The following is a 15,989-nucleotide window of genomic DNA, read 5'->3' on the forward strand; positions in this document are numbered from 1 at the left end:
CAAAATTTAAGAGGGAAAACTGTAATTTTCATAGTCTTTGTTATTTGATCCAAATCCATCCAAATTCACCACTTAATGAAATTTATGAGTTTTTTAGAACACATGAATTTCTAAGAAATCTATTAAAATCCTAGTTAAATACACCTAAAAATCTATTGGAATTCTAATTAAAAATACCTAGATTTTGTTAGATTTTTAAAATTTATTAAAAATGAAGTTGGAGACACCCCCCACTATAACATTTAAAGGTTATTCAAAGTTCAAAAACAACCTTATACACTCCTCATATGTGAGAGTTAAAAAAAGTGTGCAAAAAGTCATTTTTTGAGTACCAAAATAATCTCCATTAAAATAATATATTTTGATGAAAGTCATGACCTCAAAAAGATAACCTTCATAGAATAATACAATAATATGCATTTAGTTAGGATATCAAAACAAGTATCATATGTTAATTAATTTGCAGGTTGCAGGTTGCAAGTTGCAACCACTTTGAAATGTTATGAATTGAATTAATTATATGGTTAAGAAGATAAAAATTTGTTAAGATAGGAAAGTAAACACAACACCCCAAAAAAAAAAAATTAGAAGGTCAAAAAAGGGATTTCATTTACCTTACATTTGTCAGTTTTCAGTTTAATAGAGCAACCCAAGCTTCACATTAGTGGCACGAAGCATGCTTCTGTAATTTTTGCCATTTTTGGCCTTTATGCAAGGACAAAAGAAACTGATTTAATATATATTTTGGGCTTAGTTCAAAACTTCAATGCTTCTTTTTTTTTTTTTTGGCCAAAATAGTTTTATAGTTCAATGCTTCTTTTAATAATACATAATCTTTTGGCTAACTAATATACTTTCATTCTGTGCTGATTTAGGTGAATGAAGATAACAGCAAGAAAGAAAAAGAAAAATGGGAATATGCTAGTGACTTATAGCATCTCCAACAATCTTTTCAAATGATTTTGGTACCCTATTTGTTGGGCGTGCCACGTAGAAAAAATTTACTCTAACAAACTGTTCAAATAAACTCTTCAAAATGGGGATCCAATATCAACTAATCAAATTTAAAGAGTGAATTAGGCTCTTCAAATCAAATTTATTATTAATCTAAAAGTTGTTTAACATTTAAAATTTAATATAATCATAATAAAAATCAAATTTTATTTAATTTTGAAGAGTCTATTAAAGTGAATAATTTTAACTCTTCAATTTTCACTATTCAAACTGCTATATAGATCAACAAAGTGAGATTTTAAGAATCCCTTGGAGATGCAGTCACATATTGAATTTGAAGGAAATCTTCAACTTTAGGAGAGGGAAAATCCCTAATGCAAGATGGGTTTTATGGGATTACAGTGAGATGAGTTTTTGGGATTAACGTGTGTTGTGATACATCGAAGGAAATCAAATTTTTCACCTATTATAATTTTAACTCATTTTTTCACACTCTCTCACTGCTAATCCCAAAAACTTATGAATTTTGCTGATCCCGAAATATGAGACGCCAATTCGCATTAATCCCGCAAAATCCACTTCCATTAAAGTATATATGATGAAACCTAGGAAATTGCCAATGAACCAATTAACTAAGATATCTTTACATTATTCCATCTCAATGCTCTATAAAATTGAATAATTAATTAGTACTTGTTTAATTTCTTTTGGACAACTATTACCTAGTGCGTCTGTTGCGAACTTGCAACAACACAAAGGGTCATGCCAAAAGTCGCACTTTAATTTGATTGCAATCTTTAAACACCTTTCCAATTGGCACGTTCAGATGGGTTTCGCAGTTGGCTACCTAACATATCAAGAAATAATAATATTTTAGGAAAAGAATAATACAGTGGGTGGGTGATTAAAAGATGATTAGCATATATATTATTAACCCGGTATAAATTTAGAATTCAGTCCATTTTATAAGTTTTTTTTTTAAATTAAGACTGGTAATGATTATGATTTTTAATCATGTTATTTTATTTTTCTTATTTGACGGATTTATGTTAGGTTTTAACTTCGAAATTTTGGGCACATGCAGTCTTTATAAAGTCCATTCTACACCTTACGAAGGGAAATATCCTTCAAATCGGGGGAAGACTTTATTATGAATCAAAAAAATTTTATTATAAATTTTAAAACATCTCCGGTTTTTATCTAAAAACTGTTATTCTAAACAACCCAAGCCTAATTATCTCTAGATTTTATATGATGGAGAAGAACTTACTTGTCCATGTGATAGGAACATGTGGTATCACCAAAAAAAAAAGAAAAAAAGAAAGGGGGATGCCAGGTTTCTCTCTCCCTCCCTCTGATACTACATGTTACAAGGACAGGTAAGTTCTTCTCTTAAATGATTAGCTTCTTAGAAGTACAAGATGCTCCCCCAAATTAAAGCTCAAGATTAATCAAATAGTGAATGCAAACACATGCAGTGCTGGTAGCGCCTAATAAATTTTGGGGAAAAAATTAAGAGAATCATGGTCTCCACGTGAACATAAATAAGTTAATATTTTAAGAATGGAAGTAAGTTTGCCGAACCACGTAAATTTGCTTTCTGTTTTGATTGAGTACATTGTGTAGGTCTTTCCACAACAAAGAAAACATCGATCCTTGTACTAATAGATAAGAAGAATCTAAAGGCACTTGGCCAAAAAAAAGAACCTAAAGGCAACAATTATTACTTTAATTGTAAAAATAAATTTGTATACATTTTCCGTACCAATTGGTATACATTTTTGAGTATAGCACTACTCTAAGTTTACAGCTTCATCTCTAGTATCAACTATCATACCCACCTACCCTCTCTTCTGAGCTCTGCATCCAAAGATGGAATGGAGCACATAACATGGAATCAGCCATATAATAATTAAAGAGATAAATTAAAAAAAAAAACCTTTAAAGTATTAAGTACAGAACATGATCTATTACCTCATGGATGAAAGACCTAATGGCAAATAATCCTCCCAGCACCTATGGTCAAGACCATATATAAGAGAGACCATGCACTCTAGCTTGTGGTGCATGCTTTCATTCAGAGAGTGAAGACTGCAGAGCAGTCTAGCTTTGCAGGTTCCATATTCCTCAAACCATCTTCCAGCTTACCTCAACGTGTATCACTCCATTCTTTGAATTAATTAAGTGGTATTTCTGGTTGATCCTGCCGTTGTGCACAACATCTGAGAGATTAATTTCAACATGTCCCAATGGTTCCTGCATATGTAGTCAAAGACAATTACAAGTTCAATTGTTTAAAAATTGTGTGCAGAGAGACTACGTACTAGCTACTATTACTATCATGGAAGTGTAAAGGGTTGAACTCTCAACCTTTCGCCGAAGACAAATGCCTGTCCGCTTGCTGGTAACCTCAATATGGATTTTCTCATGTAAAGGAGGCTCCTCAAGCATGAATTGGAACTCCTCATTCCAGCGCGGGTCACGAGTCTTTTTAATCATCTGAAGAAACCAAATTGTATCATAAATCGTGTATAAGGGCGACATGGACCATGAGAAAGCTTATACACTTCATATAGAAATACAAGCATAGAATGGAAAATGTTGCATATCCACTAACCAAAAGACTGACAGTAACAAAGAGTTCATATTTACCAAAACCAAAATTTACCTGTGTTTTCTTCTGTTCTCCTCTAAAAATGACCATAGCATAAGGATTGTTGTGCCACTTCCCTTCCACATCCTCAGCTCCTTGGATCACAACTGATAGTAAACCAGCTCCGCCCGGGGTCCCATCATCTGATGACATACCAATTCCACTTTTGTTTCTGCTAAATGCATCCTGAGATCTCAGAGATCCCAGAGATCCTAGAGATCCACTAAATCTGCTCATGTCTTCTCTGAAAGGCACAAAATTTAGCTCAACCATAAGTTTCCCTCTTTGCTTCTTGCTCTGAGAATCAGCTATAATTGTTGTGTCCTTGAACAGATCAAGCATAAATTCCTTCGTCTCATGGGGCGTAAGCTCTTTCAGAGGAACTAACTGCATTCCTAGCCTATCATGTGCCCCAACCTTGAAGATCAAAAGCAAATGAGAAACAGGTGGTTGATATATATGGTCATTGCAATTTCTATTGAAAATTTTTTTGTAGTTATCAGAATGGCAGTGGAAATCAGTATAGTTTTTAGGAGTATGCATGTTTATTTCTATTGAAAAGAAGTAAAGAGGGTAAGAGAGAAAACGTACCTTGTCCCAGTCAAAGACTTGTAATCGAAGAAGTTGGGACTTGGGATCCTTGACAATAAGCTTGAAGTTCTCATTCCACTCAGGGCTCAAGGTTTTCTTCTTGATAGTTGTTTCCTTTGCTGGTTGCTGATCTCCAGTCAGGCTGAGTTTGACGTAAGGATCAGATAATCCTAAGATATCCATCTTCATCAGTTTAACAGCGCGAACAACCTTCACATGTAGTATTCCCACTGGCTTATTTATGGCCGCTCTGTAGGAATGAAAAGAAAATATATGAAGTACACAGTTTTCTCAGAATTGCTCTCTTTATATATTAGGTCAACTAAAGCAACAATCCAAAATAATACCAAGTAGATATCAGACAGATGAAAGATACTGGGAGAACATAACATATAAATTTTGCAGAATATATCATCTCAAATTAACTTACGTTGAAACGTCAAGAACAGGTATTTCAAGAGTTTGGGGCCAGAGGTAGAGGCTTGCAGCTTGCTTTTTAATAGTCTCCTGCGGCAGTTATATTTCATAATTTATGCGTATCCAACCAACCATCCAATCGTCAGACAGTTAAATAAAAATCCAACTCCTGCAAAAAAGTATTACCAGTGCAGCACCTGAACAAACCGATAGAGGCCAGGTATAGACATGATATCACCTCCCAGTACTTTTAGTCCAAAATCTACATGGGGCTGCAGATAGTTTAGAGAAATATATCATACAAAATTGATCTCATTTATCCGATCTTTTTAAGGCACGAAAAGAAATACACTTTAATTAGAGTCTCGATCTGCTTACCTTCTCCATCAAAGATACCACAATGTTTGCAAAACATGGAAAGGCAGGCACAAGAGGTTTCAAAGTAATCCTTGGTGATAAAAATATTTGTAGATCTGCTAACTGAAATGAAGCTTAATCAATTTTCTGAAACAAATGTTATACATTGAAGAAAATAAAAGTTTTCATTCTTCTATCAAGGAATTCTTCCTTAGGCTCTTCTTACCTGAATTTTAATTTGTAGAGACAGAAATTTTATCACCAAAATAATGTTGGGATTGCCAGCCCATTTAATTGATGATTCCATGATTAGTTCCTCCTCATTGGTCTCATAGACTTGAAGACCTGAAAATTTGTAAACCACAATAAATAATAACAAGGACTAGTGAATGAAGTTTGTTTGCTACTAGGATTGTATTTGTTCCACTATGATGTTGTCACAAATAATTTGAATTTTGAACGAATCGCTTCTAGCCTGTTTCTGATGAATTCATGACAAAGAAAAACTTATTGTTCAATGGAGGTTCTTCAGGAACGAATACGTTCAGAACTTCACGAGAGAACTAAAAGTGTTTTGATAAATAAAAATTTAAACCATTTGCACGGATAAATTATGCAGCAAACCCAATTAGAAGATGCTGGGAGTAAGCTCACCATAGAAAAGAGGAGGAAGAGTTCCCATACTTATTCTCTCAAACTCAATCGCTTTAATCTGAAACTTCCCAATGTACTCTGCAAATATAGGTTGAGCTATGCTTCTTATTGTACCCGCAATTTCCTGTACATTTATGTTAAGCTCATATCTCAAACTTAAAACAAAAGGAATAATGACTAATGGACTAGAATACATTACCTTCTCAAGGTAAGGCCATAAATGTGAAATAAATCTATTCAACCATTCTACCTGCACAGTTGTGAATATAACCAATACAGAACGATTAATGAATACAGGTTACGACGAGCGGCAAGAGAAACAATAATAGAAATTCTACTGAGTGAGGAGACTGAAAGGTGGTAACTAACTCTATGATAATTAGGGTTCTTCACCCACAATGGAATTTCAGGAAGAAGATCTTGCAAAGCACATGTATCTAACTCATAAAGTGACTTGATAACTGGATCCTGCACCATTATGTCAAGTTATTGTAATTTATGCAGACATAGCTAGTAACCATGAATTAGCTTTGTTCTGTTTCAATTTTATTTTTGGTTATTTAGATTTTCTCGATTACACATGGCATTAAGTTTAATTGAATTCCTTAAAGTAATTTACTGAGTAAGATTTGATGTCTGAATACTCCAAATGAGCCAATCACATTCATAGTTGGAATGAAAAAGTAAAAAAGTCAAGTGCTTATAATTGATTTCAACAAATATTGGAAACCAAGTTTAGACATCCCATATAATATATGAAACCACTCTACCATCTTTTGCATAGTCTTTGAAATCAGTTCAGCTTGTTTCTCAACTTCCAAAAAGAACCATTTCCATTGCATCCTCAGAACATGATTTAAAATTTGAAAATTTGGAGCTTCACAACATGTCAAATTTAAGACTAAGCAGGTGAAATCAAACAATGAAACAATTAGCCACGAATGCATCAGAAACTCACAAGTATTGAACTCTAACATGGAAAATAGAAGCATGATCAAGATACAATTGAATTGCCTGTCTGGAAAAATCAGAAACTGACCGGAAACCAGCTAAAAACTCAATTCTTGATTACAGCAAATGTTAATAAGACCATTACAAATGCAAATCTACAACTGCATATATATAAAATTGTCATTGTCCATTATAATAAATTCATAAATCAGAATTATATATGCAGGGGAGAGATGTAAGTTATTCATTGTTGGAATTCAATGCTAGCTTCAACAAATGATCAAACAAGAACAAGACGAAAATGGGGTTACCCACTACTAGAAAATAGCTTATTTACCACATTAATTCTACCACGGTCAAGAAAAGTCCATGGTTAAAAATATATATCTACCACGGTCAATATAAGCCCGTTATAAATAAAGTTATACTACCACGGTCAATAACGGGCCCGTGGTTAAAAGAAGTTAATTTATCACGGACATTTAATGCCCATGGTCTATAATACAATCCACCACGGGAAATGAACGTGGTTAAAAATATTAATTACCACAGCGCATTTTTCTATTCCACCACGGTATATGTATGTGGTTAATAATTTTAATAACCACAGCGCCTTTTTTTGATGTACAACGAGATATGTACGTGGTGGAAAGATTTTTTTTTTTGTCCTAAATTTTTCCAGTCCCGCGCCCTTTAATGAAATTTTTTGAGATTGGCGCGCGCCCTATACTGAACCCAGCAAAAGAGAGTTCACTTTTGCCCTGATCTGAAGAAGAAAAATTTGTTGTGACTACTCTCTCGATCTTGGGTGGGTTTCTTGGATTTTCGTTTTTTCTTGGATTTATGTAAAATTTGTTAGTTTAATTTTTTTTTTATCCTTCTAGCAGTGACTACTCTCTCGATCTCTCCGAAGCACGCCAGCACCAGTAGCTCCATCTTTGGCCGTTTCGGTTCGGTGAGCGATCTCTCTCCTTCTCTCTCTTTCGATTTGTGGACAAATTTAGATTTGAGAAAAGAAATTGATATTGATATATTGTTTGCTACCAATATATTACTTGATGTTAATATATTGGATGCGTGGTTTTGTTTTGGGCTGTTAATTTGTGTCATTCCTTGATTTGAACTGAAAATGTGTTGCAACGATGACACTTTTTGTTTTGTCTATGTACCATCTTCGATGGCCAATAGCTGTAACTATTCATATACGCTTAATTTTTAGTTTAGCTCATCATCTGACCAGTTAATTGCATTTCAGGGGCTATAATATTGGGATTCGGTTAATTGATGAGTTTCTAGCAAAATATTGGGATTCGGTTGACTTCAAAGAGACAGCTGAAGTAATTGCAAAGGTTTGTCATTGACGTCTGGTTGATTTCAAAAACAAATATCCTGTCTGTGACTCTTAATTGTTCTAAAACCTGTTAAACTGTTCCTTTTGTATATGATATTGGTCTCTGTTACAAATTTCACTCCATTTATCACCTGTTGCTTGGTAGTTGGAACTTCCCATAACATTTTCAAAATTCAACTGATTGATATCATCATCTTTCACTAAACATTACTGGAAATGTAATGTACTCTTTTTTTTTTCCCCCTACTTGTGGGTGTACAGGAGGTTTGTCAGTGAAAACAACGAATAAGATACATAGTTAATGGTTATTAGAGTTGGTATATATGCATTGATAGAATAGTCACGTCCCTTTGTTTAAATTTTAGCTATTTTTTGTTTCCATGTCAAAATGCAGGGTGCTGCATTCTTGTCCACCAATAATGCATGAAAGCATATTACTAGGCCTAACAATATCCAATTTATAATCATTAAGAAATCAAAGCAAGCAATATATTAGTAGGCATAAAAAAGAACTTATTCGAGGCATTGTAGTTTATATATTATACAGTTCTTACTTCACCCTATAAACCCAAATCAAACATATGCCCACAAAAATGGACGCAGAAAACAGCCTATATACAACTCTTCCCTCTGCTCTCTCTGACTCAAACAATGGCAAATGCCCTGCCTTCCCCATCTTATATATGTCTACCAATCTCATTTGCAATTGAATGTCTAATTGTATCAACTCTTCCCTCTGTTTTTTTGATGTAAAGGGTTCATGAGTGCCATGTTTTTTTGCTGAAGTAGTATCAACATATGTGTAATTATCTCTGAATCCTTTTTAATATAGTATGGACACCTTTTATATAATTTCACACCTTCAAGATGCCTTTAATTGAAGGTGTATTGTATAGTTTTTCTAGTAAATTAATTTGCCGTACTGTCATTTAATAACACAATAAAGGTGGGCAAACTTTAGTTTATAATATTTTCTCTCTGAAAATGAATTTTTTCCATATTAGGAAGAGGTTTATCCTTGAAAATCTTGTGGAATTAGACTGATTTTGCTAGTTTATAATTGCATAAGTTCTTTAATTATTAGATATAAAAAAATAAGTGCACACTCATGGTTCTTTCATAGTCATTTGTGTAATAATATAGGTTTGACTGCACTCAGTGAAATGTTACTATCTGGGAATGGGATGGAATTTCTTTTTGCTTAGCTTTATTCTTTGGTTCCATTGTTCTGGCTCCTAATTGATTAGGGTTGTGCTTTTGTTTGGTAATGAGTTGTTTGTTTTTCGGTTGAGAAAATGGGGATCAATTTCTTGGTTGGTTTGTTCCTTGGTTGAGGTCAATGTGCCGTGGTTATTATGGATTCATTCAGCTAGGCTTGACTTTCATCATTTAGTAAAGATTGCTGACATGTTGTGGCACTGTAAAATGTTGATAAGATTTTTATTTTTTTATTTTTTTTATTTCATCATTATGGATTCCTTTTGCTGACATGTTCTTGCTTTCTTTTTGGTATTTCATCGGAATTTTTGATTTTCTCCACGACCCTTAATTCACTCTTTTCTCTTTGTTCTTTAATTTGTTTTTGACTTGAATTGTGGACGATTTTAGGATTATTCCTTGTTTTGGGTTATTAATAGCAAACATTCATTATTTATTTGGCTAGGTGCAATGGACAAAGATTGGCTAACATTTGACAGGTTATATTACTTAACTTAGTAAGGAGTTGTTTAGATGTTATATGTTGAAGGTAATCATAAATTAAGATAAAAATGTTAATTCTTAATCCTGCCACTAATATTAATACCTCATGAAGTCTAACTTTATTGAAATTGTAGATTCATGATACAGGAGCTAAGGGTAACAATGTAGGTCATAATGATGTGGTGCATGCTTCTACAAATAAGGCTCAGGTAAAAACATATATGTCTATTTAAAACATGTGTCATTGCCCTGGATTACTGAACTCTTGTTTTATTACCTCTTTTTCATTTATTGGATATTTGTTAGTCATCTCAACGAGGTAGTACAAATATTCAAAGAGCTAAGAATGATGGAGGGCAAGTTTCTAAACCTACTCAGCAGGTAATGTAGTCTGATTCACTACTTGTTCACTGGATGATTTGTTTGTGGATGATTTATCATATTTTAATTGAGTGCACACTAATTATTTTATTTTATTTTTTATTAGTTACAACATGATATAGCAGGTTTAAAAGGCAGTAATAGTGGTTCGAAACAAGCTTCTAAAGATAGTGTCCAGGTACATTTTTTAATTAGTTGCATGTTTTACTAGCTATATATGATTGAAAACTCCTAGTTTCTGATATGCATTACACAAAATATGTTCCATTGTCTATGCTGCCCATGCTGAGAATTTAAGATGTATTTCTGATTAGGAGGCCTTAAAGGTTTATATCTGGGGAGGGTCAAGCAATGATTTGGCTCCTTTTTTGTTCATTTCAATACTGCTCACAAAGTTTCAGCTTCATCACATGAGCATTTGCTTTGAGGGCGAGTGTTTAGCTTATTTTTTTTCGTATACCATATCAAGTTACTGTTGATCCTAAACAATAATAATATCAAAAGTTTTTTTCGTATGTATGTTTTTATGTCTCATTATGGAGCAACTCAAGAGGTGAGATGTTGTGTGATGTAATTCTATAATTTCTATTACAACTACTGGAGTCTCTGTGAGAGAATATTTGACTTGAGGACTTTCATCAATAAATATATTGATATTTTGGCATCATAGTTGCAGTAATATTTTTTTCATTTGATTGGCTTAGATTCTGTAGAGGTTAGAAGACTCGGGAGGATGATGGATACCAACCATACAGTCTATGATTTATGAAGAGCACATGATCTGTACTTTAAGTCTGTACTTTTAATTTTTTTTCTTTCAAATTTTGTAGTCACAACGATGTGAAACAAGTCTGCAAATAGGTAGGAATGATGGAAGAAAAACTTGCAGAGCTACTTCCCAGGTAATTCCACAACAGGGTAATATAATGGTACTTAAGTATATATGGTTTTATACTTCTGAGGCTGAATTAATGGTACTTAAATTATCATTTTTTTGTTTTTTGTAATGTGTCAATTTGTTTGATGCTGAATATCCTTCTGAGGCTGATCTAATTGTTGTTTGCATTTCACAAGTGATTGCATTGCATTGCATCCATAATAAGAAACCCAAAACGAAGGGGACTCATTTCTTGCATTTTTTGTTTTTCCTTTTTCCCCTTCAAGCCAAAACATGTTGAAAACAGTGAGGAGGAAGTGTTTTATTAGACCAAGGCAATGCATTGGGCAGAAGAATCTTGATTGCCATAATGGTTAAGATACTGATTTTGCTGAATCATTTGGGCAAAAAAGTGAATGGCAACCCCACTAGAAATAACAGAACCTCTGCATTAGTAAACCAATTTGTTCATATATTGAGATTTTTTTTTTCTTGTTGGTATGTAGCTGCAACCTCATGCTTCAAGAGGGTCTAAATGCAAGCTACTACATTGGTTAGGAACTGGAAAAGTTGTTGCAGAAGGAGACATAGAATCTACAAATCCTGAAGCTATGGTTCATCATATGGTGCTTGGTCCTGATTGTTGGAAAGTTTGGGTAAGGAAAGTGAAAGTGGAGGGTGTCTCTTTATACCGTGCTACGAGTGAATTTCATATTCTTGAAGATGCTATAGCGAGTACGATTGCGTGGCCATCAAAATACATTAGTGTTGAAGAACCTTAGTTATTAGTTAGACTATATTTTGATGTTAGTCAACCACTTGGCTTTTATATTATCCTAAGACTTATTTGGTTTATGTCAAGACATATATATGAAACTAGTTTAATTAATTGGTAGCTTTAATTGTAATGACTTATAATATTGATTATGATATTATCATTTCTTATGTTATAATATGTATTCAATATTTATATATTTATTTTTCCTTTATATAGTCTATTTTGACAAATAAAATTGCTAAAATATTATTTAATATATTTTATTTTTTTTTATGCTTATTTAACTTTCTTCACGGGCATTGACCGTAGTTGATAAGGTAATTTACAACGGGCATTGATAATCTACAACGTGTAGTGTCCGTGGTCGTATGTGATAATCTACCACGTGTATTGTCCGTGATCGTATATGATAATCTACCACGTGTAGTGTCCGTGGTGATATATAAGAATCTACCACGTGCATTGTCCGTGGTCAATATTATATTCAACCACGGACATTGCCCGTGGTAGATGACCGCGCTAATCTACCACATCCCAATACATAACGGGCGGCCCGTCCGTGGTTAATTTAAATTTACCACGGACAATGTCCGTGGTAGATGAACTGTTTTTTAGTAGTGACCTCTACTTCCTTGGGCTTCGAATAAATAAAAAGGGAAAACCCCACCAAGAATCCAAGAGGAATCCCAATTCCGAAACCAAAGATTCCCAAGAAACTGCTCAGAAATCCCATGTTCTTCTAAAACCTCAACGAAACTCAGAGAACGTTCATGCATTGATGGAGAAGACAATGAAGGATTAATTGTTTTCTTTTTTCTTTCCAGCAATTAAAGATAGCCAGCAGCGATAGATTCTAGGAGAATGTACTTACAAACGTAGCGAATAAAGTCCCAAGTAAAACGCCAAAACAGAGATTACGTTTCTGAGCAACTTGGTTCGGTTCGAAACAACCATAAAACCTGCATACATACACATAGGTTTACGGTGTTGTAATAGATAGAGCTGCAACTCTCAACATGAAATGACTTAATTATACCCACGTTGCTTCTTCTGAATGGTACAAAGCTTTCATCAAACTCTTGGTGCACGTGTACGTGCTCCACTATGCGAAAGCCACGTAAACATTCTTTCCACCCCACTTAACTATCATCTCACCCACCCATTTTTTTCCATAATCCTTTTTTTCCTTAAACTCTAATTTTACTCCGCTATCAAAACTTAAAATCGATTATACTATTTGTTTGATGCCCATACATCTATTAATGTATGATTACCCTAAACCTTTTTTTTATTTATTTAAAGTTTTATATCAATAATTCATTCTTTTTTAATGATTCTATTGATTTAGGAATTGAATATTAATTTTAGCGATTTAATTTGGAATTTAAGAATGAATTATAGGATAGGTATAAGATTCTTTTTCTTTTATTTAGAAAAAAATGAGTGGGTAGAATGATAGTTAAGGGGGTTGAGAAGATGTTTAGTAGGTGAGTATTTGAGTTGGTATATCTAAGGGTATTACAGGAATAATGGGTAGTGAGTATAGTGTTTTTATATTTTTTCAAATTTAATAGTGAGTGTAAAAATAAAGTAAATGAGAAAATAAGACATGTGAGTGAAAATATAAGCACTCAAAATAAAATATAAAAGCCTGTTCTAATGATTTTAGTTCTATGGAGCTGGTTTTAAGTGCAAACGTCTGCATATTGTAAACTTTAAGTGAGCATTTGAAAGCTCAACATTTGGTGACATTTTCGTATAAATTATTAGGATTATTATTATGATCATCCAAAATTAATGATAAAATATAAAACATTCTATTCAATACAAGAATTTCTCCCAATAAATTCAATTAAAAATAGCATTATTCATATTAAGTTATGCATAATCATAGGCCAAAAAATTATATGCACCATTTCTTTCTTGTATATATGTACTTGGAAGCCAAGAGAAAAATGTATGTCTGCTAATGCCAAGAACCAACTTGCTTTATTCTTTTATTCTTATTCTTGCCATATTAGTTATTAATAGTATGAGTACAACCCAACCTAGCTCCAACTGCAGTGGGCCTCTAATGAATATTTGGACATTAGTCTGAGATATACATCAGCTTGGGCTTTACATTACCTAAAGCCTGTAGTCATGAATTAGGCCTTTTGTTTCTAGGAAAACCACCAAGCATTCCCTTTTCTTGTTTCTTTTTTAATTCATTTTGGGTTTCTAAATTTTGTTTTACTCTGGCTAACTGGTTCCGATTTGAGAAAAACAAACTTAAAAAGGAGGTACCAAAATTACTGTACTCATAGGCTTGGGAGATTTCGAAGTTAGTACCTCTCGTACCAAAGTTTTGATACCATGTTAGATTATTCGGATATTCAAAAATTGTCCGAAAAATAGACCAACAATGCATATCAGCTAACAAAGACTCTTAAGACATTATCGAAGCACATGACAATACTATCCAAAAAATAAAAAACTTCGTCTGTTTTCAGAGCACTTAAAAATGGTCATCTTTGTAAGAGCAGTTGGAAGTTGGAACCAAGTAGTTTATTGTAAGTACTTGACCATTTTCTCTGAACATTACTTTTTTCTGCAAGAGACAAGAGAGCATGCTTTACACATTAAGACATGATTGATTGGTTTCCCAGATTCTCAGCTGCTGATTGGTTTCTTTGTATTATAAAAGTTTGAAAAATATGGATATGACTGGTGTGTGTGGACTCATAAAAGTGTATGACCGAACTCATTAATTAATTTTCACATAATAATATATAGTATTATAAAAACCTGAAAGCGTGAGTCCACGACAACTTATGACAAAATAATGCCATGGACTATGGTTATGAAGAAGCAAAATACTTATTCTATATGAAAATTCAGTTAATTAGCGTAACATTTTTAATCAAATGATATCTATTGAATTAAGTTTTTATATATATCTCTTACTTTAGATAGTTGGGGAAATTAAGAAGATGAAAAGGAAGGAGAGAGAGGGTGAGGGGTTGGAAAGAAAAGAAGAGCTAATATTACTTTTTTGTTGATCTGGTGTACGTTGGTCAATGGTCATGAGTCATGACTCTAGCTACATGCATTGCTTGCAAAATGCAAAGTGGGTTGGTGAAAACGCTTGAATACCACACAATATATATTATAAAGAAAACAGAAAAAAATAAAAATAAAAATGACTAGCGTCATTGGATAATATGAAGTCCTGGACCTCCTGGTCTTCTCCAACTTCCTAAGATCCTTCCTCTACACTTTTGGTAGGTGTGCCTCTCTCTTTCTCTACTGTTCACACCCACATCTCTCTCTCATGAGAAATTGGTTGATAAATTGGATTCTTTCTTGGGGTTAATATTAGTTTTCCCTAATCTCTTTTACTTGTGTGTTACGTTGCGTCAGTGTGTCACTGGTAAATTATCAAAATAAAATTATTTAAACTTCATTGTTCACTCTCTTCTCCTCTTCACTTACACGGCTATTCGTGTTAGGGACTAAGGGGAAAGGGGTTTTTTTTTTTTGTTGAAGAAATAGATATTTTTTATACTAAATTTCAACTTAAGTAAGATTAGTGAGTTGAAGCTAGTAGAGAAACAATCATGTCGGAGGTCAATGGGAATAATTTGTTCGACCTTGCAAATAGAATTAATGATGATGAATCTATCAAAAGTTATCGGTCAAACATGTCTCTAAATAATGAAAGATCTTCACTTTCAGGTACGTTCCATCGACTGCATTGAATTATTTATTTGTTCAAATTTCTTAAGAAGATATATTAACTTAGAAGTCAATGGAGTTTTGGTCGGAACCACATGAGTATCACATTTGAAGCGTATTTCGATTCGAACTTGTAGGGATTTCAATGAAGTTTGGTTGAGCATTTCAGTTGGTGATTTTTGCATCAATAATAATGAATCTAAGGAGGTTTAATGAATTTTAATAAATTTTAAAAGTCCAACAAAATCTAGGTGTTCTCAATTAGGGTTTTAATGAATTTCATAGAAATTTAGGTGTTTCTAACTCGAATTTTAATAGATTCTTTAGAAATCTAGTTGTTCTAAAAAACTCATGAATTTCATTAAGTATTGGATTTGGATGGATTTTGTTCAAATAGCAAAGGTTATGAGACTTTCAACCAATTTCTCTTGAATTTTAATGAATTTTATGAAATTTGTAAACTCCTTCAAAATTTATTGAAATATCAGTTGGGACACTACTAAGTTAATGAATATAAATATCAAATTATCTTGATGTATTGTAAATGCTGTAAGTAAATCGATGTAAAGAAAAAATCGCCTTGTTAGTTGAAACTTGAAAGAAATGG

The 15,989-nt window shown here is 33.2% G+C and overlaps 1 protein-coding gene and 2 long non-coding RNA genes across 4 annotated transcripts; 2 read left to right on the top strand and 1 right to left on the bottom strand.

Moving 5' to 3' along the window:
- Positions 1-2,662: 2,662 nt before the first annotated feature.
- On the bottom strand, positions 2,663-12,620 carry LOC147290236 (synaptotagmin-3-like). Of its 2 annotated transcripts, XM_086236469.1 has the most exons (13): positions 12,288-12,619; positions 5,996-6,094; positions 5,826-5,876; positions 5,627-5,750; positions 5,199-5,317; positions 4,994-5,095; positions 4,813-4,887; positions 4,629-4,705; positions 4,199-4,448; positions 3,623-4,024; positions 3,325-3,453; positions 2,929-3,210; positions 2,663-2,814 (listed from the first exon to the last, which is right to left on the bottom strand). In XM_086236469.1, exons 1-12 carry the CDS (start codon positions 12,396-12,398, stop codon positions 3,082-3,084), a joined length of 1,668 nt encoding a protein of 555 aa, XP_086092595.1. In that variant the 5' UTR covers positions 12,399-12,619; the 3' UTR covers positions 2,663-2,814; positions 2,929-3,081. The 2 variants fall into 2 exon arrangements, with proteins under 2 accessions (XP_086092595.1, XP_086092596.1); XM_086236470.1 differs by lacking the exon at positions 5,996-6,094 and having other exon boundaries at positions 12,288-12,620.
- LOC147290237 (uncharacterized) lies at positions 7,252-9,706 on the top strand. The gene is made up of 4 exons (XR_015121511.1): positions 7,252-7,385; positions 7,465-7,532; positions 7,833-7,926; positions 9,592-9,706. It is a non-coding gene; the product is annotated as an uncharacterized LOC147290237 (long non-coding RNA).
- On the top strand, positions 9,907-11,777 carry LOC147290238 (uncharacterized). Its single transcript, XR_015121510.1, has 4 exons — positions 9,907-10,010; positions 10,117-10,188; positions 10,841-10,912; positions 11,394-11,777. It is a non-coding gene; the product is annotated as an uncharacterized LOC147290238 (long non-coding RNA).
- Positions 12,621-15,989: the final 3,369 nt, after the last annotated feature.

Source organism: Dryas octopetala, chromosome 3 (assembly GCF_963921425.1).
Source record: "Dryas octopetala chromosome 3, drDryOcto1.1, whole genome shotgun sequence".
NCBI lineage: Eukaryota > Viridiplantae > Streptophyta > Magnoliopsida > Rosales > Rosaceae > Dryas > Dryas octopetala.